At 39.6% G+C, this 21,622-nt stretch overlaps 1 protein-coding gene across 4 annotated transcripts in view; it reads right to left on the minus strand.

Annotated features, from left to right (window-relative positions):
* Positions 1-1,579: 1,579 nt before the first annotated feature.
* greb1 (growth regulating estrogen receptor binding 1) overlaps positions 1,580-21,622 on the minus strand; it is a 56,278-nt gene continuing 36,235 nt past the window's right edge. For 2 of the 4 annotated variants that reach the window (XM_015352133.2, XM_015352108.2), the window contains exons 18-33: positions 21,191-21,530; positions 20,838-20,953; positions 19,780-19,985; positions 18,334-18,423; positions 14,033-14,586; positions 12,914-13,016; positions 11,281-11,436; positions 11,018-11,154; positions 10,162-10,323; positions 9,841-10,045; positions 9,305-9,473; positions 7,994-8,212; positions 7,168-7,303; positions 3,889-4,107; positions 2,959-3,097; positions 1,580-2,526 (exon numbers count right to left, since the gene is read on the minus strand). In XM_015352133.2, coding sequence (XP_015207619.2) covers positions 2,363-2,526; positions 2,959-3,097; positions 3,889-4,107; positions 7,168-7,303; positions 7,994-8,212; positions 9,305-9,473; positions 9,841-10,045; positions 10,162-10,323; positions 11,018-11,154; positions 11,281-11,436; positions 12,914-13,016; positions 14,033-14,586; positions 18,334-18,423; positions 19,780-19,985; positions 20,838-20,953; positions 21,191-21,530 — 3,115 coding nt within the window. In that variant the 3' untranslated portion in view covers positions 1,580-2,362. The remainder of the gene's footprint in view (positions 2,527-2,958; positions 3,098-3,888; positions 4,108-7,167; positions 7,304-7,993; positions 8,213-9,304; positions 9,474-9,840; positions 10,046-10,161; positions 10,324-11,017; positions 11,155-11,280; positions 11,437-12,913; positions 13,017-14,032; positions 14,587-18,333; positions 18,424-19,779; positions 19,986-20,837; positions 20,954-21,190; positions 21,531-21,622) is intronic. The other 2 variants (XM_015352117.2, XM_015352124.2) reach the window with 2 other exon arrangements.

Below are 21,622 nucleotides of genomic sequence, written 5' to 3' on the forward strand. Positions count from 1 at the left end.
TGGAAACCCTAAGCATAAGCCACAAGGCAGAACAAAACTCTGGACAGGATGCCTCTCCATTAAAGGAGACAATTTAGACACAGTAGTTCTCCTACCCAGCTTTAATGAAGCAGAGAAAGACAAAGTACACAATTAACATATGATGACCAGAATTTGTAATTGAATTGTTGTGTCGCAGCTTGACGATGATTAGCTTACCTGATCGGCAAAAAAGCTCTGGAGAGGAAAGCACTCTCCTGTCACTCCTCCTCACCAGCAGTCCGTCGTGCGGATCAGTAAAACAAAAACAGGCAGATTACAGAGAAGGAGGCCAATTCCACAGCAAGCACAACAGGAGTAATTTATGATTTGATGTAATTTTAAAACCCCCTCCCTTCTTTGTCATTGGATTTTTCAGTTTGGAGATTTTCAAATGAGACACAAGGTGGGCATCTGGAACTGTGGAGATACACGCAGAAAAGTCCACGCAGTCCACGACAGGGGAGAATTTTACAAGAAACTTGTATGATACTACGGAATGCTAGTTACACTGCAGTATTACATTGGAATGAACTGAAAGGCCATGTATTGAATAGCTCTGCAGTAATGGGAGCTCGGACATATTAAGTCCTCTTCGGTGTCCTTGTGTTGTCTATAACGGTGACTTCCTGAACATTACTGTCCTGATTTAAAAAGAGGATTTTCTTGACTAACTTTTGTTGAGGTTTAAATATATAAAGGATATTTGAATTGCACTTTACTGCACCCTTGTGGTGCTTTTAACCACTGTCCTTGAGTAAATGTGTTTACACATGACAGGTGGATGATTCTGTCACAGGGCTTATTTTTAAGCGTTAGGTATGTGTGGAAGGCTGACAAAGTCAAACATTTCTAATGGGGTAAAAAAAGACCTATGGTATTAACATCAGCTATAGAGTCCATTCTGAAATATGATTTTGCTCTGTCATTATCTTAGCACAGCTGGAAGATCTTACAGAAAAGGCTCCCTGATGCCTAACTTCAAAATAATCTCTGTATGTACCTGCAGCAAACATTATAGTGACAAAATTGAATGTACACGTATTAGGCAGATGCAATCTGTTTAAACCCTGCAGTAATCAAGGCATTGACCATTTATAAGGCTGAGATGTATTTTCAATTTAATGCTTTGTCCCACTGGATGGGGGAAAACAAGCCAAAAATGGAAAAGGGGGGACTTACTATAAAGCAGATAATATAGAAAAGGAACTGTTTTTTGTCTAGTCTTCTCATTTCCCTGTACTGTTTCCTCAGGGAAACTAAAACGCCCCCCTGTGACATACATATGCTATTGCATAGGATCGTTCATTTTTCTGAAATCTGCTGTACACTAAAATGTGGCAGAGTTTAATTCCAGTTAACATTAAATAAAAGTCTAATTTGGTTACAGCAGCAAAGAAAACATAACCAAGTGAACTACATTTTTTTTTAATAGACTACTTTAAAACTCATTAAAATGTTAGCCAAACGGCTATTTTAGTCAGTAAATCCACTGGAAGATTATAGCAAGAAAAAACCTTGATATTTTAAAATAGATTAAAAAAAAGAAAAAAAACAGTCATTAATTATATGATTTAGAAGATTTTTTAATGTTGTTTTCTGGGAGGGAACCTGAAATCTAATAAGTTTGAATAAAAATGGTATTATGTAAGTGACTACCCTCACGAAATTCAGCCTAGATTTACAGAGATAAGTACATTTTATAAAATACAAAAAATAATTTCCACACTTTACAACTGAAATATTTTACAATATACAAATATATCACTTTCCTAACAAATACATCTGACAAAAAAAGGAAAAAGCTGTGACCTTCTAAAAAATATTTGTGCAAAAAAATCTACAGGATACTTATTTGGTTCAACATCCATTCTACGATACAGCAGCAATATTTTACAATACAAATGTATGATATGCCAGGCATAATCAAAAGAATTGCAGGGTCGTTCGTATCATTTACAAACTCATATGAGTGAGTGTGACCTTTATCCCAGTTACACTAGTCCTGTTTCAAGAGGGAACTATCCAGGACTCATGACAGCTGGAGCTGGCAGGGATCAAACTAGCCTACTTCTTTTCCACACAAATGTCCATCCATATTCCAGTATATTACAGGATAAAGGTCTTTTCGCAATGGGCATAAGCTTCTAAAAACACTCGCACAACATCGGTTCTCCAGGTTTCTACTTGTCCAAATCACAGAAACAAGTAGTGAGTATATGAGTATAGTAAAGATCTGCTTTGGATGATGTCCCCTTTATTTCAGTCACTTCATGAGCGCAGCTTTTTATACGTGATGCTTTTTAAGGTCTGCGGGTCAGTTGTGCCTGCAGGCGGGAGAGGCTCAGACATGCTTGCCCGTGAGAAAGAAGAGGGGCTTGTCCTCTTTGGAGTTGGCGGTCTGGAACTCGTCTCTCAGGCGCAGCCTCCACTCCTCCTCGAGCTCCAGCCTGACCACCGTCTGGCGCAGCGAGTTGCGGTCCTGGCAGATCACGCACAGAGCCGCACCTAAACGTGTGTGCGCGAAAGCAGCTGGCGGTCAGGGACGGGCAGAGCAGAGCACTCCACCGAAACCTTTCAAAACCCGCCGATAGAAAAAACAGGCCTCTGCCAGGGTGTAAATCTTTTTATTTTCTACCAATGGTGTTTTCTCAAGCAGACACCTATATCAGTGAGACTTCAAGCCATAGATTTAATAAAGTTAATTTTGTATCTGATTTCAAGTCAGATAAAATATTTAGTTTTTCTTCCATATTAAGAAGTTATTAATTTTCATGTCATTTACAGAAATATTTTTTTATTTACATTCATTTTTTTAAACTATTTTTCTTTTACTTGATAAGCTTGTTTCATGATCATGACATCTCACACACGTCTTGTGACCTGCTGCTGATATTTTAAAGCTTAAGATCTCACCTAAAACACGCATTAAATACTCACCTTTTAAGAAATGGAACTTCTTCAGAAAGCCAGGTGTCACAAAGGAATCACAGACGTACAGGAGCAGGCCACTGAAGAGCAGCCCAGCAGTGCTGATGTTAATGGAGTGAGGCCGAGAGCTTACATAGCACACAGTCACCTGAAAGCACACACAGTTGACAAAGACGTGTTCAGGAAACATATAATGTATCAGGCAATGACACAGAGATACACAGTGCAACCTTGATATAACACTCCTCATTAAACCGTGGTTTAGGATGCGCAGCAGGTATTATCATGTCCGCATATTGTATCATTACGTTGATTTCTCGACACTGTAGAAAATGAAGTAGGTGTTTGTACAAGTTTTTCCTACATGTGGCATCATTTTAAAAGCAGACTTAAAAATTGTTTTAGAGTGGAAATTATCCTTTAGTGTACTTAGCAGAGTTGATACAATGGATTTAAATCTTCCGAATGGTGGCTTTGATGGGTAATCATTGTGACATCTCCAATTAGTAATAGACTGTAAGTACAAAATAAGAATGCGAATCAGTTGAATAACATATAGATTTTTTAATTTAACAGCTTTAACAGCTGTTAACGGCTAGTGTTTTTATTCATTGTGTGCATGTTAAATAAAGAGGGAAATCCCAAAGTTTTGCTTCTAAAGGAGTTGTTCAAATAAAAACAAAGCTTCGAGCTGGATCCACTTCTATTTTTCCGCAGTCATTTTAAAAATGTTTGAATTTGAAAGTTTACCTTCATAAAGCATTTTGAGTTTACAAGTTGCTTTTAGATGTAAAAAGCCACTATGTGGAAAGTGTGATTTTCCTGTAAGTGCACAACAACAATACTGTTTTGTAGATATACAGTATGGTAGGTGAGGTCTATGTTCAGACAGAAAAAGAGGTGTGCGAAATAAATTGGGATAATGGAAGATTAAAGTACCTCTGGGCCCAGGTTGAGGTAGCAGTCCACGGACAGCACAGGGTGACTATAGTTCCTCAGAGACAATGGGAAAAGCCGCTGGCTGGTGTGCTGCAGATACTTCTCCAGCAGCAGCTGCGCAGGTGCCGACAGGAAAGTGTGTTTGCTGTCAGGAGCACAGATGTACTGCGAGGGAGGTACAGTAGACGGCACATCATTCACCTGTAACGAACCACAAACCTGTTTTCAGGGGACAAGAACGTCCACTATTTATTCTGTTCACAATCCCAAGGAAACATCCGTTTTCATGAGGATTTGCCACGTTGAGCACATTTTAACTTGCTTTCAGCTGTCTGCTGTCTGTTTGTTTTAGCAAATGATGAATGTAACATGTGAAGAACAACTCCGAAAAGACTAACATAACTTTGCATAGTTCCTCCCAAAAGTATTCATACCCTTCCATAGACTTAACACTGTTCCTTTAAAGACTAGTCATATCACTTTGAAGTAGAAATTAATATTTGTTATATAAACTACCTACTAAACACATTAAAAAAAGAAAACAAAAATAAATAGGTAACATGAAAGTTAAAAGGTTATGACTGAATAAGTATTTAAACCATTTGCTCTGGCAAACCTAAAGGTGCAAAAAATCACCTTTAATGAGCCACACAATTGAGTGTCCTCTGTGTGCACTAATAATGGTTCACATGATTTCATAATAAAGACACCTGTAAGGGTCCTACTTTAAATGAGGGAGTTCATTCCAAGCAAAGATTCAATCAGAAAAACCAAAGAGCTTTTTATAAACAACTCAGAGATTAAGTTGTAGAAAACAACAGATTAAGACAAAGACAGGAAAACCTGTCAAGAAAAAAAAAAACACTGAATATTCCTTCGAAAACAGTGAAACCAATCATTGAAAAGTGGAATGTGTATCATACTGCCCAGACACTGCCTAGATCTGGCTGTCCCTGATAAGGGAGGCCAACACTGACTTTGAAAGAGCGAAAGGGTTCTTTAAAAGTAACTGATACCGGAGAAAATGTGCACGAGTCAACAATATACCAGTCACTCCACACAACTAGGACAAAGGACCCATCTCACACCTGCCATGGAGTTTGCAACAAAGCACCTAATAATAATAATTATAATAATAATTGCTTACACTTATATAGCGTTTTTCTGGACACTCAACTCAAAGAGCTTTATACACTGTAGGTAATGAGGACTCCCCTCCACCACCACTAATGTGCAGCATCCACCTGGATGATGCAACGCCAGCCATAGTGCTCCAGAACGCTCACCACACACCAGCTATCAGTTTGGGGAAGACAGTTCATAGATGGGGATTATTAAGAGTCCACGATTGGTAAGTGCCAATGAGAAATTTGGCCAGGACGCTGGGGTTACACCCCTACTCTTTATGAGAAACGCCCTGGGATTTTTAATGACCACAGAGAGTCAGGACCTCGGTTTTACGTCTCATCCGAAGGACGAAGCCTGTTTACAGTATAGCGTCCCCATCACTATACTGGGGCATTAGGACCCACATGGACCGCAGGGTGAGCGCCCCCTGCTGGCCCCACTAACACCTCTTCCAGCAGCAACCTTAGTTTTTCCCAGGAGGTCTCCCATTCAGGTACTGACCAGGCTCAAACCTGCTTAGCTTCAGTGAGGTGCCAGTTGTGAGTTGCAGAGTGATATGACTGCTGGTTGCTGGCTACCTGAGTGATACTGCAAACATATGGCAAATGCTTTTGTGATCAGACAAGATAAAGCTCAACATAGTGCATCACTCAGTCAACACCATCACTACTGTCAAGCGAGGTGGTTTCTGCGTGATGTTATAGATTTGCTACTCATCAGCAAGAACTGGAAAGCTTGTCAAGACAGATTGGGAATATAGATGAAGAAAAGCACTTGCAAATCTAAGAGGAAAACCTACTCCAGACTTTAACTGAAAATGAGACAAAAGTTCACCTTTTAGTAGGACAATAACCCAAATCTCAACGCCAAAGCTGCAGTGGAGTGGCTTACTAATAAGAAAGAGAATATTCTTGAGTGGCCCAGTCAAAGTCCTGACATTAATTCCACTAAGAATTTGTGGAAGAACTTGAAAACTGCTTTCCACAAGCAAACCTCATGCAACTTGAAAGAGCTTGAGCAAATCTGTTAAAAAGAATGGGCAAAAATTGCACCAAGCTGGTGTTCAAACTTGGAAGAGACTTACCCAAAAAGACTTGTGCTGTAACTGCTACCAAAGGTGAGTTTACAATTCTGAATTACACAATCAACATATTTCAATATTGTCTCTTTTGTTTTAATTTCTTACAAAAGTACAAAAACTAAATGTCCAAAGTATCTAATCTTTAAATGAATATGAAAAGGATGAGATCTCGGCAAAATCTATAAATCTGGACCACACCACTGTATACACTACAGAGAATCTGTGACTGTAATTCTTATGTCAAAGTAATGTACATATTACAAGACTAAAAATATTGAATTGCTCCTGTCAAGCACCAGCAGAGAAGCCCATTGTGATTTACACCCCTAAATTAAGTAACTGAAACTTAAAATGCTTCTACTTTGATCATTTGCACACCATAAAGTGACATTCAAACAATTGGTTGGTCCCTTTGAATAGCAAATGCATAATTCTTATATAGGTTTTCCTGCATCTAGAATAGTTTTCCCTGGTTTCTAGTGGTACTCTTTTTACAATCTACAATTACCTGACAATCACATGCATAACCGTTATACTGTAAGGTTTTCTTTTGTTTAAATTCAGTGTTCAACTCTTCTCAGGTGCATGGAGGGACAATTTTAAAGAAATGTTTATTCCAAATAAAGCTTCCCTTCTTTAATTATCCTGTTTTTTACAGATGAACACCAACTTTTTTTCAAACCTATCACTCTTTCTAATTGAATCCTAGATACCACAGGTAAGATACTGCATGTAAAATACATGACAAAAATGAAAAGCTGTGCATTGAAAAAAAGCAGTGGTACCAAGGTATCTTGTATCACAATGTTGTTACTAATCTAGAGTTGGGAGACCTCCTGGGAAAACCAGGTATCTGGTGTGAGTGGTGCTGGTGGACCAGTAGCTGGCATGCTTCCCTCTGATATTCTGGATCAGGATATTCAAACCAAGTGGTGGTGTCGCCTTCTAATTCATAAAGTGCTACACAGCTGTAAGCTAGTATCATATATGCTTTCAACCTGATTTTGTAATAGAGGGCTGCAAACTGACTCTCCTTACATGCAATACATTGCAATGTGTAGCTCACTTACCTTGGACTTGATGATGAAAGTGCGATGTCCCCCAATAGCAATTTGCTTCTTCATAACATTGAAATTATTAAACCGGCATATCAGCAGACCAGCATTGTGCACCCGGAGGTTGAAATCTATATCATCGCAGGTAAACCTGAGGAAAGAAATGAGGCACAAGATATTTAATATACGCAAGAGCAAATAAAAAAGATAAAAATTTAACAAAAGAAGCAGGAACTGACAGAGCCGAAGAGGATATGAGACAAGTCTTGTGAACCTATTGTCGGAACATTACAAATATGTTAAATATTATAATAATAAATAATAATAAATTAAATTAGACCTATTTAAAGTCCTTTGTTTACCAATACAATTTTCTGTAAAAGCTGCGGTTAATTTATGAATTGCTTCTGAAATATAAAATTATGTCCAAGCTGCATATCATTTTAAAACAGCCTGAAGACATTCTAGACAACGTTTTTAATGGACTGCAGTGGTTTGCACGAGAAAAAGAAAAATTCTTTGAATTTGAATTCTTCTTATTTGAAAAAATGTATAGAAATGCTGAAGACACTGGCATGAGAAGAAGAGCACAATTTTTAGTGTCTTGCATATACATTCATAAAGCCATTCATAAAATTCAAAAGTGCGGCGCTGCACACCGCCTGGTGAACCGCAGAGTTCGCTGCTGCTTTCGAGAAATCGGCTGGATGCGATCCTCGGATCGATGAGGTGCTAACTACCGAGCAGCCCAGCTAGGCCTCATGGCCTGCCCTCGCCGGGAACCTTGGTGGTGGTCTCTCGCTGGGCTTGGCGTGGCTCGGGTCGACACCTCCAGGCCCACCTGTTCTGGTTGTACTGGACGTTCTGGGTGAGGTCAATGTTGAGCAGGACGAAGTCGTGAACGTGGCAGCGGGAGAAGGGCTCCTTGCTCGGAGCGGCGCTGCCTCGGCTCGACCACTTTCGCATCCCGCAGATGCCGTACAGCGTGACACCTGGGGTCCCCTCGATGTGCTGCAAGACGTGTTTCAAAGACACGTTCCTCTCCACGGCTGTGGGCTGGCTGTGGAGAAGAAGACGGGCAGGGAGGTGAGCCTCTGGCCCACAGAGCTGCTACTGCTGAGGCTCAGGTAAGGGACCCTGTGGGTCCCAGAGACAGCCAAAGAGGCCTCACTGAAAAAGCCTGGAAAAACTGCACTTGTGTAAAAATCTCCAGCCTAAAAGAGGCAGAAAAAAAGTTATGACATACAGATAAAGACCTTAAAGGAAGAGGGGATATGTTAACATGGTACCTGATTTACAATTTTGGCCACCATGTTAAATAACAGGTACTGCTGCTCTGGAATCACTCCACAGGAAAGGAACCAGATACATTCTGGGGCTTCAAGGAATGTGCCCCTGCGCTGACAAACTGCAGGAACTGAACCTTTTCAGTTTTGAAAAGAGAAGACCATAAGGGGACCTTAACCAAGTATTCAAAATCCTGAATCACTTTGACAAAGTCAACCCAGCAGACATTTTCTTCAAAGTGAAACATGCTCCAGAGGACACAGGTGGAAACTATATGGAAGTGCACTTAAGTTCTTAACCTTACACATTAAAAACATTCACATTCAAAGGCAATACCTTTACAAATCTATACACTATGTACTCTTCCGCTTTTCATATACAGGTATATATGCCATTCTGATGTGCTGTCCTGTAATAAAACTTTGATATCACTACAGTAGCAATAGTATTTTCATTTAAAGTCAATTTAAAGTGTGAGTCACTATAGAAATAGTAGGTATTTAGAGAAATGGCCACCCTCCTAGAAACGTCTGGCATATTGACGGTTACAGCCTTAACAAAGTGAAACACCCTGCCAAACACATACAGTACATCTACATTTAAGTGGATTTGGCAATTTTGCATCAATTGCCAAGACAGAACCCAGAAATTAAAAGGCACCAATGCCACAATTTGGACTGTTACAAGAAAAATATCCAAACAAATAACAAAAAAAAACAATGACTAGGCTGACTGGTGCCCACTGAAATATCATTGCTGAGGAACACTCCCATGCTAAAAGAATAAGCATTCTGGAAGTCACGCTGGAAAAGCGGGATAGCACCTCCAAAGAAGGAAAAAAAAGGTCAGTAAAAGAAAAATTAACCTTTTATTGTCTGCGCTAACATCTACAATGTTCCACATGACACAGGAGTCATCAGCTAGGATGATGAAAGGCCAGATATCTTGAGGCCTGATGCCCAGCTCCTCCTGCCTGCTCCGCTCAAGCTCCAAATTGTGGTAGGAAAGCTCTTTGATTAGGAAATGAGCTGCGCCTGCAAAATGATAAGAGCGTTATTCAGTGGTGAGCTAATGGGAATCAAGACAGTTCACAAGTTATAGTACCTACAGTAAGACTAGTATGCTTTAATTACTACAGTGAGGGTGTTTCAATAAGGAAGGTTACAGGGAGCTGGTTTGTTCCATGACAACACCAGCACATCCAGTGTAGTAGAACTGAGTGTCTACTTTTTGGACCCAAGATGTGACAGCCTGCTGTACATTGAAGTCAACTACTAACTGTCTGCTAGACAGGTGCTTCTTCACAGGGCTGAATAAAAACCTGTGAAGCATGAACATCAGTAGATACCCGCTAGATTAAGAGTGGTTTGCAAATGACATGGTTGGTCTCGGGACACATACCTACACCAGCTCCATTAAATATCGTAGGCAGGACCAGCATGATGTGGTTAGGCCAGTATTTCTTGTACACGGCCATCTCGTATTCCTTAACCACCAGTATGTGCAAGTGGCTGGCGCCATCCATTGCATGGTGCAGGTTGAAAAGACCATGCTCATGCCGACCAGTCGTTGGGGTAAAAATAGGACTCTTGATGCAGTCGGGATTCTAACACATAAAAAAGAAAATGGAAACAAACTTGAAACTGCATTTCTGCAGAAAATTATTTCTCTAGTCCATGGCAAAGTGTGGACATTTGAGAGGAGATGTGAGGCAGAACCCACCCTGTCAGTGGTTAGCGGCAGCCTCATGCTCTCCAGCTGGCCCCCGGGCTGGCTGAAGGTGAAGTGATGTTCTTTAGACTTCGGAATGATGAAGTAAAGCTGAATCTCTTCTCCGAGCATCAAATACGAGAAGGTGAAGGCATGCAGAGTGGACTCGTACAGCTGGAGGAAACGTTGGGGAAAAGAAACATGACATAGGGGAATACACACAAATGTGGTATTTCTTCTAATGTCGAAAGATTCCACAGTGTCATGCAAGACGGACAAAGATCTGGCATGGTGGGTGTAAGTATACTAGTACAAACACTTTAAGAATGGCTATCCAAGTCTTTTACTACTATAACATTTTTATCCTGTTAAGTCTCTATCCTCCGCCCTGTCCAGATTCTCTTCAAAGCTCTCAGCTAGGGTGCAGAATCCAGTGTGAGTTTGTTGCTTTTTACCTTGCAAATGATCGAGTTTACATCAAAGGAACAAGTAAAAGGTTTATTCCATGCTGAAAAGAGAAGAAAAGAAACGCAATGTTTCGGCTTTGGAGCCTTCTTTGGGTTTGACCCACAGCCGAAACATTGTGTTTCCCTTCTTCTCTTTTCAGTATAGAATAAACCTATTACCTGTTCATTTGCAGCCTACACATGCTGACACAGCTACCCACCTGAACTACAGTTTACATCAGAATTGACGTCATTATTTAGTTGTGTGCTTATTTGTGGGACACTTTAAAAAGTAAGGAGCACACTCAGTTTTAATTAATTAAAATGGAGTTGAGTGTGAATACTGCTTTTTTTGCTTATTTTCAATTTTATACCAGAGAAAGTTAACACAGAGTACAACGCAGTCGCAGGTGACACCTCACCTGGTATCGGGGGTTGAAGCCCATGTACTGGTGGCACTGCTCACAGTGGTGGTAGGTGTTATACGCCGCATATTTTGAGAGCTTCATTCTATTTGTGCGGCGACACAAATAGACTTCATCGTGCCTCCTAGAACTTCCTTGAAGACACAAGCATGCAAGGCAAATCAAAAGTGTTCAGGAAGATTTTTTTTCCCTTATTAACTCTGCCAACAAAACACGGTCTGGTCTTAATTACCTTTTTCAGCAAATCATAAATGACTAACCTTCACTGCCAAAAGAGAAGTCTGGAGAATATACAGGGCTGACATCTTCATACTTGGGATCGTGGACTGTGTAGTCAAAAGGCATTGCTCTGATGATGTCAATGTTAGGCCTTGCTGCTCCAGGCTGGTGGTACTGAACAGATTCCTCCTTTACACCTGAAATAAATACATTGGTTTCTACACTACAACAAGGACACTGCCAAACTGTTTGGCCAAGCAACATACCTATACAACAGATGATAACATTTAATAACAGAAAATTGTACTTTACCACTCATATTCAACATTTACATCACACACATGTTTGAGCATGACAGCTGAAATTTGTGAGAAATAAAATTTATTTTAGTGTCATTATCAGTAGTATAAGTAGCTGTTGCTAGACCTTTTTTTCTGACCACAGAGTTCATGACACTTTGGTTTTGATTCTGAATAGTGATCCATGTCTCTCGCCTTTCACTTTTATTGATTTAATGACTAATTAAATGAAAAACCATGTACAGTTTAACCTCAAACGAGTGTAACCCTACTTCCTTTTTCAACCTGAGACCAAAGCTTCAACCTGAGTAACAATTCTGAACCTCCAATACAGTCGAGAGTGACCTGGACCCAGGATCACACTCGTATTTGTTTGCCTTTTTGACTCATGTTGGACTAGTGTGAAAAATGCTTTGGAATGTTCTGTTAAACTGATACAAATTTAAAACGATTTATTAAAGGAATTTTCAGCCCCTCAAATACAGTGTCATCAATTTATTTATATTCAACTGGATCAACTGATGAATCTAATCTAGAAAGATGAACGGTTTGTTCAAGATATAACTGAATATAAACAGTAATCCATCATTATATGACTTTAATTTGTGCCTCAGGAACTGCTTGAGGTAAAAACTCATAGAAAGGAAATTCAATTCTCATTATACTCCATATTATCATCCCTTACCGGTTCCAAAAATGTTCCCTAAAACACCCAAACTTTACCTTAATACAAAACAGAACAATATGTACGTATAAAAACAATAACATTTTTGGTTAATTATATAAGTAACATGCTTAAATTCATTAGCTGATGCATACACAACAGGTAGGAAAACAATGACACCCCTGCTCATTTACATTATAGCAGTTACACTGTTACATCTCTTAACAAATAAACATTAGATACTATATGTTACCACAGTATATGCACTTTATTATACAAAAGTTAAAAAAGTATAAGTAAATTATTCATCTGATGAGTCTGGGTAATGCCCAGCTCAGAGGAATGAAAATCTGCTTGTTAAATGACAAAACAGGCAGGATTTACTACATCTCATGTAGTATACCGTAAATGAAAACTGGTTGCTTGTATAGCGAGGTAAAGTGTAACAGCATTGATGGTTTATACAATACATAAGTGTACTGCATTTCTCCTTGCAATTCACTTATTTACAGAGAAATGCATTCATACATTTTAAGTATAGTTTGTTAATTTTTGTCTTTCAGTGTTTCTTTTGTCTAATTCTACTATATTTAATTTCAAGCAATGATTTACATAAAAATTTAGTTATTAGCTGTTTTGAGTTCTAAGCAGTAAAATATATTCTATTTTTTCTACATGGAATAAAAGAGATTCAATGAACCAATTACTCACTTGTGTTAATATCCTCTTCATCATAGATATCAACCTCCATTAGCCGAATCAGCATCCGGGATAAGATACTTAAGAACTGCAGATAAGCTCCCGTTTTCCCTACCTGAAAAACAGGTGGAAATGCAGATATCTTTGAATGTCAAAATGCCAGATTTAGTCATTTTGATCAGTGGACTTACTTACCATAAGGATCTGCACATCTTTAGTTTTTATGGCTGTCTTTAGACAATGTCTGACATTCATGCTAATCTTGATTAATCAAAATAATACCTAATTGGGCGTTTACATGAGATGTTGTTTTGCTTGAATATAAGGTGATCAAGAACGTGTCTAGAATCTGGACTCTTGGTTTTGATGCTCTTGGAAATACATCGCCATGTAAAATCTGCAGCTCTCTCAAGAGCAATGTAACCCTTATTGAACTCCAGTAAGTTGTTCAAGTAGTAAAAAAGCCATTGCATACCTGTTACCAAATTTTGTGGGCCACTGACTGAAAGCAGCACGATTTCAAGATTTATTTTTTATTCCCTTTTTTGTAAACATCTAGATATGAATTGGGATTAAAAGCAAAATTTAACACCCTTTGCTCGATTTGTGTATGTTTCTAAGCAAACCTGCCAATTGGCCTAGAACAGGGATGGGAATTCCAGGCTGTTGAGGGCTCTTTAAACCACAAGCGCCAGATTTATAATATAAACCAGCCCTCCAGGACCAGGATTGCCTTTCCTGGGTTAGAAAGCCTGCAAGAACTACAGCTAACCTTACCATTCCTAGTCCTCATAACACCAGTATCTTTCAGCCTTTGTTCTCTGTTGCTCGCTGCTCTCAATGACTCCGTTAATCACTTGCTGATAAGATCTGTGATCATATGAGTAATGGATGCTGATTTCCGTATGACAACCATTAGTGGAATTGGGATAATAAGCAATCAAAGTGTTTAGAAACCAGGAAATACAGAACTTTTCAGTTTATGAAACTTTCACTTTATTGTAGCAGAAACACTGCTGTTTCAACACATAAATCAAGCACTGGTTTAGATTTAAAAGGCTTACTTTAAACATTATCCTGATAAAACATGGTGAAGTGCAGTTTTTGAAAAGGGTTTAATGAATGAGCTACCTGTGGTGGCCCACTGAGTAGGAGTCTTCTAGGATGGAAGTTGTCTATTCTGCCCTCTGCTCTGTTGTTGCTGTCCATGTGGTTCGGCCTGGGGACAGTCCACTGGCGGTAATACAGAGACTGCTCAGTACAGGTCATCATCTTGCTGAGCAGGGGGCGGAACGAGCTGGCCCAGTTCACCGAGTGGTGGGGGAGGAAGGAGGTTGACTTGGGCAGACCGCTGCCGTCGACGGCGAGGACGATGTCGTACACAGCTTTCGGCAGGAGCACAATAGGTGGCTGGTTTAAGCTCTTGGCCCAGGAGCACCTCTGGACAGGGTGGGAAACTGCAGAATTCTGAGCCGAAGAAGAACCTGAGGAAGTAGACTTCGACTGTCGCCTCTGGCCTTCGAGCACGTCACAGGATGGGCTGGTTTCGTCGCATGGCTCTCTGGTCGCTCTCACCAGGCTGAGCTTCTGTGTGTCCATGTCCCTGACTCTGCTATCAGGGTTAGAGGCCTCTGCAGGATGAGGATTTGTCCCAAGTTTTTCTGTGGGAGGCTCACTGCTCACTGCTAAATATGAAAAGTTAAGACAAGTGTTTTTGATAACTTTAAATTGCCCTCGTTGACAATTTAGACCAATGTTTAAAATTAAAGTGTGCAACTAGCCATGGTATGGTATTTATTAATATTTAATGGTTCAAATCCAGTTCTCCCTATGGAAAAATACCCACAGCCAATGGGTCTACCTGTTCTATCATAGGGACTTCACAGGAAAGTCTATACTAATGATCACTAATGAACAATTTTCATGTGTTGCCTGTTGGAAATGATGCTTGCTGCTTATTAAACTGTAAAATGACCACCGGGATGTATTTTGTAACAGACACTAGTTTCAGTTTCCACTCTAAAATGCCATTACTTCTTCCTTACTTTAAGGATCTGAATATATTTCATACCTTCAGTAAATATTTACTTTTGATCACTATTTTTTGTGATACTTTGCTGTAAACATATCGTATATTTATCTCAGCTGTCCTGTGCATTAAGGAATTAAAACAGTTTAGTGGAGTGGAGGGGATTATTTTCATTCTACATTACCTTATATTTGTGTTTCAAGAACATGATGAGATATAGGAAAGAAGGCTCTGTTACTTGCTATAAAATTGCTATACAATTCAAGGCTATTTTGTGGTTCTAGATTTGTAACAGTTACTGTATGTTTGAATAATATTGCAAGGTTGTGCTAGTTTATACACTTATCCTTTCCCAATATCGACTGCAGTGTTCAAATATCTGTGCACAAATTACTTCACTATATCTGGTTATTTTTCCAGCTAAGAATGGTTCAAAACTGTCTAATGATCACAGTTACTTACATTTGCAAACCATGGGATTTGCAACAAACCACTGCAAATGGAAGATTTCTAATTAACTGCAAAAAAAACAGATTTTGTTTGCACACCGCAGACAAGCTGGGGAACAGCTAGTAGAGTACTTTCTTGAGCATCTTTACTAGCTGCAGATTGAACCAGTTCTAGTTACAATGAACTTTAGAACTGTGGATCAGGACAGAGTTTGAAGACATACTGTCTCCTGTTCGTTTCAAACATGGCTGGCACTGACACACCTAGGCACTACATTTCCAAATATCAATGTGAAAAACCTATTTCTCCATCAACTAATGAACCTATAAATAGCAATACATGCAAAGCAATAGATGGTTTGAATCAATAAGTACCAAAAGGGGAATTTTGACCATACTAATAATCACTGAAATTAATCAGAAACAAGAAACACACAAAATGTGGCTTATATCCCTAATAATCATATACAGAACTTAAAAGTACACTTCACATGCAAATATGATGACTAGTGTGAAGAATCTGGCTTAATCAGCTATAAAACCATCCCTGTCTGCAGGCTGAGCTCAAAACCACATTTACATTAAAATGTTGAAAAGAGGGTAGAAAAACTCCCGCTACTCGTGACACCATTCAGTCCACTGCTAGGCAGCAGAAATGCAATCCAAACGAAAGCACTGCAAGGACAAGCTTGCGGTTGCCCCAGCTGTACATCTTGATTAAATCCATGGTGCTGCATTTATTATCCGCTACAGTAGAAGTCACTTACAGGTGCACCACTGGATTTGCAAACTGTCCCTGGAATATTGGGTTAAGCAAAATATCCCATTTAGAGTGTTTGACAGAGATAGGAGTTCATCTGCAGCCAGTCCAAGCGACCATGTAAGCTGACTACAAACACTGTTGTTCCAAAACAAAGCTGGTTTCTTAATTTTTACAGAATCGTCATCATCATCATCACCTCTGCTATTCATTTTGTAAAACATTGGTTTATATAATTGCCATTTTTGGGTGAAACATTAACTTCGAGGTGATTTTCAATGCACTGGGAAGTATGCTATCGATAATAAATGCAGAGAATTCCTACAGTAAACAGTACAATATATTATAAAGTTCAGGTGGGTAGTTGTGTCAGCATGCGTAGGCTGCAAAGCAACAAGTAATAGGTTTATTCCATGCTGAAAAGAGAAGAAAGAAAACACAACATTTCGGCCGTGGAGCCTTCTTCAGGTGTGAGGTGCTTCTTCAGGTGCTCATACCTGAAGAAGGCTCCATGGCCGAAATGTTGTGTTTTCTTTCTTCTCTTTTCAGCATGGAATAAACCTATTACTTGTTCCTTTGCAATATATTATAAAAATGTACGTTCCCACCAATGTAGGTTTTAAAATTTGTTTTTAGAATTAGAAACGTGGTTGGTTGTTCGTCTTTACTGTCATAAGAAAGGTTGTAAACAAGAGGAGGCCATTCAGCCCCTGAACCTCTTCTACAGGAAACGGGAGGTTGAAGAGCAATGTCATAGATGATGAAAGCAAATGAAATGAAGTATCTGTATTCACAATAAACCACTTTGCCTACAAATTATATTGTGCTAAAGAAAAAAACAGGCAGAGTTAAAGTAGAGAAATACTGTAATTGGATCTTAATTCCCTGTTACCGTATGAATGGCCGGACAGCCTTCACCATACTTAAGATAACAATTGTAACTAGATAATCAATTTATATTAAAAGGACTCAGAAATGCAGAGAGGTACATCCTTAAATATGGTAATATTACAAGACAACTGCACAGAAAACACTGCTTTAGATCAAAATGATCAGGTCATTAGTGATCTGAAATGGATTTACCATTAACCTTGGTATTCCAAATGTCAGCATATTTCAGAGTTTAATAGTTCCTGCAGAATCAGCTGCTTAGGAAAAATGATTGCAATAATAATTACAGCCATTTATGTAGTGCTTTCCATCTCAAAGGTGGGCACTGAAATACAGTTTCCACCTGGGTGATGCGTGGCTGCCATTATACACATGAAGCTCCGCTACGCAGCAGGTCAGGGGGCAAAGGGAGAAATAGTATCATCAGTTGAAATGAAGGGGAATATTAGGGAGGCCAGATTGGGATTTAGACAGGAAACTGGGCCTAAAACCTCTGGTCTTTTGATAATCTTTAATGACTTTAAACAGTCTTAATCCCATTTTAACATCTCATTTTTTAACAACTGGATCACCTCGACTTTTTAGCAAAAGCGTACCAGAAATGACACTTTGGTCTGACAGCAGCATACTTCACCAGTTTGTTTCTTGCAGTGTCTGGATGGTACAATGTACCTTCCGTTTCTTGATGACTGAGTAGATTGTGCTCACGAGGATATTCACAGACGCCTGTAGTTTTTGTACCCTACTCCTAATTTGTGCTTTTCAATGACTTTATCCCCTGACTTGCTTTGAAAACTCCATAGTCTTTATGGTTGAGTTTATGCTCGAAATTCACTGACGAAGGAAGCTCACAGATGCAGGTGTTTTTATTCTGAAATCATCAGATGAATCAAATCATCTCTATGAATTGTGTGACTCGTTAAGGTAATTTTATGCACACAAACTATGCCAATTGAAAGGGCTTGAATACTGATGCAATCATGGCCTTTCCCTTTATTCCAGATTATCTGTTTACTTCTTTCTTTTTGTTTTTTGCTTTGAATTTGTTGAATAGCCCATGTATTTTACAAATATTAATATGCTACTTACATTTTAAAAAGTTTTATTATTGAATGCTGTGAGGCAAAAACTGTGCAAGGGTCCAAATGCCAAGTGCGGGTTTCTTAATTAAGGCAGATGGGAACCTTAAAGGCGGTTAAACAAACATGTCTAAACAAAAAGCCGTAGTCATGCTTCTGGCGTAGGGTTCCCTTAATATATCTGAAATCTTTTTACTCCCTCTAGTAAAGAGACTACATCTTACTTGAAGATTTTGAAGACACAGATGAGGCAGCAGAATCATGGGAGAAAGACCTCTGTCTCTTTACAGGACTTCTTTTTATAGAGCTGAGAGCTGTTTTAAAATATACAAATACAACAGAAAAGAGCATCTGAGTTCTTTCATGTTCAAATTGTTGCAAACATACAGAGAAAAAAATTATGTTGTTCAGCTGAGCTCTATACAGTATATCTATCTCCTTGTCATGGAAACTAGTGACACCATGATTAGCTGAAGGAAGGGTCAATACCAGTACAGGCATTACGGATACGTGATCACATCTGAGGCGACACCCGTCATGTTAACAACTGTAATATTGAAATGTGGGATCACTGTGAGACAACATCCTGTGAAAGCAGATAGTTATACGGTGACAAATGTGGCAAAACAATGGAAAAATCATGAATTTTGGTACAATGCATAACCTGAGGGGCAACAGAATTTTGTCCTTCAATAGTGTAGATCACTTGAATGTTGCAGGGTACACAGATGGGTATGCGACTCGATTTATCTGAATAAAAATGTCTCTCCATTCATTCTGTGATGATGAACACTTTTACATTGCGTCCTAGAGATATTAAACTTCAATTATCTATTGTAGCTTTGTTATTAGGTAACATTTCTAGTTAGATGGAAGATGGTATGCTGTGCTCCTAATTTCTCTTTAAATCCTCTTTCGTCGTATTGTTTAATTGATGTCTTGCATAGTGGTGCAGTGGTCGACGTTGCTGCGTTGCAACACTGGGGCCCTGGCTACAATTCCAGACCTGGGGTGCTGTCTGCATGGAGTTTGTATGTTCTCCCCATATTCGCGTGGGTTTCCTCTGGGTGCTCTGGTTTCCTCCCACAGTCCAAACACATAGTGGTAGGTTAACTGGCTTCAGAGAAAATTTGCCCTGGTGTGAGTGTGTGTCTGTCTGTGTGTGTGCCCTGCGATTGACTGGCATTCTGTCCAGGCTGTACCCCACCTTGCACCTGTTGCGTGCCAGGATAGGCTCTGGCTCCCTCGTGACCCTAAATTGGATGAAGCAGTTAGAAAATGGATGCGTGTGCTGGGGGTTACAGACCAAAATCTGGGCGTGTTAATCATTAGGTTACCCATGAGCACCAGAAAGTGTTCCTATTGAGTTATAATTCCAGGGAGACAATAAGATAAAACGGACTCCTATACATGATTAAGTGGTTACCAATACATAATACTGTATATACCATGGAGACAAACAATGGAGTATTGAAGAGTAAATATCAAAGAGTAATTTTCACAATGAAAATGTAAGAATTTCCTGAATAAATGAAAACATCTCTGCTTGTTTTTGTATCATGAGAATTTTTCCATTTTCAAACACTGTACAGTAGTTAGCATGGTAGAATGGCCTCTGCAAGTGAGTGCAGTACATCTAATGATGAAAAATATTGCCTGGTTGTGCTCACCATCACCATCACCAACCAGCTCCTCATCCTCATTGTCAGTGCCACTTAGCTTCTCGGGGTCACTGTCTGAGAGGTCACTCACAGCGGCCTTATCTCTCAGCTGGTCGGACTTCACCAGATACGCGGCCAGTCCCAACTCCTGCTCGAGAGCTGTCCTCATTAAGTAGGTGGAGTTTATCAAGCGAAGATCACAGTATTTCAGAGACCTGGGGAGGAGGATTTTATTTTAAAACCACGCCCTTACACAGACAAGGATACAGGCTCCTCATATGTCTTTTGACACTCTACAGAGCAAGAGCCTCTGAAAGTGGAATATCAAATGAAAGAGTGCACCAAGTATAAAAAAATACCAGTTTTTGAAAGGAAAATAGTCTGTCTGTCTAGTAGTGAACTTGTGTAAACAGGGCAAGAGAGCTACCAGGTAACATTTACTGGGCTGGGTCATCTCTGTTTATAGTTCCCATACTTTTTTATGGTATTGGCAATGACTCAGGTTTATTCCTACCATCCTGGTAGAAGCTTTTTGCTGCTGTATAAACCACAATCTCACCACCTATTGGGCACAAAAATAGCTCATGAATTTTCATCTTCAAAGATCATCTTTCAGGGGATCCAAAAAGATGAAGATTAGATTGGGCAAGATCCAGTCTGTCATGCTTTGGCGAGCAATCTTTTCACAATGTTGACAGTGGCTCAACTGCTTTGTTGTAACCGTTTTTAACTGGTATTTTAGCATGTCACAGTATGTCGTAGTCACGACTATAACTCCAGTCTACATGAAGTAGACAAGAGCTAAGAAAGATAATAATTTCCTTAGCAGAGGATGGTAAGGAAACCCCCAGAAAGCCTAGACAATGCTGCTTTTCACTGGTGCACAGAAAATTGTTATAGTATTGTGAGTGTATGATGAGTGAATGAGAGGCAAGTTCTGTCATGGTGTCATGACATTTACAATTAATTAATGTTTCCTTCCTTCCTACAATGTTAATGTTTCCTTCAACATTTTTAAACGTCTGGTGACTCACACATACTGTATTAAAGAGCGTTCTTTTACAAACCTGGGAAGCGACTCTCCCTGTGGGTCCATCCCTGTTAAGATTAATATACAAGGCAAGGCTTCCAACTCCAGATAGGTTCGAGGGACCCAGTCTGCATCTTGGATTTTTAACCACATCTGGTTGTACAGAAAGAGGACAGATGAACACAGACGTTTAATTTAGGTATGAAATAAATTCCTCTAGTAGCTCATGAATATGATTGTTTCTTCTTTGGTGTCACTTGTATTCACAGTCTTATTCAGTAGCTACAAGCACCACATTTAAGATGGCTGGCCAACTTTTGTTTTAACTAGTAATTATATAAGAAAAAGGAAACAAAAAGGCAACTGTGAGGGAAAGGGAGTTTCATTTACCTTCAGCTGATCCACAAAGTGCTTTCCTACAGAGAGGGGAGAGCTGGGATTTCCCAGGATGACTTCAAACAGATGCTGTAACCCAAGCCGTTCTCTGACTTGACAAAGGCGCTCGTAGGCCACTCTCGCCAGAGGGAGAGATGGGATTCTGAGCAGCACCATGTGACCGTGGCGGCTGGGGCACTTCTGCGGCGAGTTCACGAGGTTCTGGACAATCTCCAGGGTCTCCACCGATGTGTACTTCTTCAGGTGCAAACTGCCGGACACTGCCATCATGGCCACAGCATAATGTTGCATTAGGACATATGTTCTTATAATAGCACTGTGGATCTTGGGAAACCTGAAGCCAATTGAAATTAAAATCAATGTGAGAAATACTGAGAGTTACATACCAAATACTGAAACAATTCAGCCAAGCAAATAAAAATGTGT

This window comes from Lepisosteus oculatus, chromosome 2 (genome assembly GCF_040954835.1).
Source record: "Lepisosteus oculatus isolate fLepOcu1 chromosome 2, fLepOcu1.hap2, whole genome shotgun sequence".
NCBI lineage: Eukaryota > Metazoa > Chordata > Actinopteri > Semionotiformes > Lepisosteidae > Lepisosteus > Lepisosteus oculatus.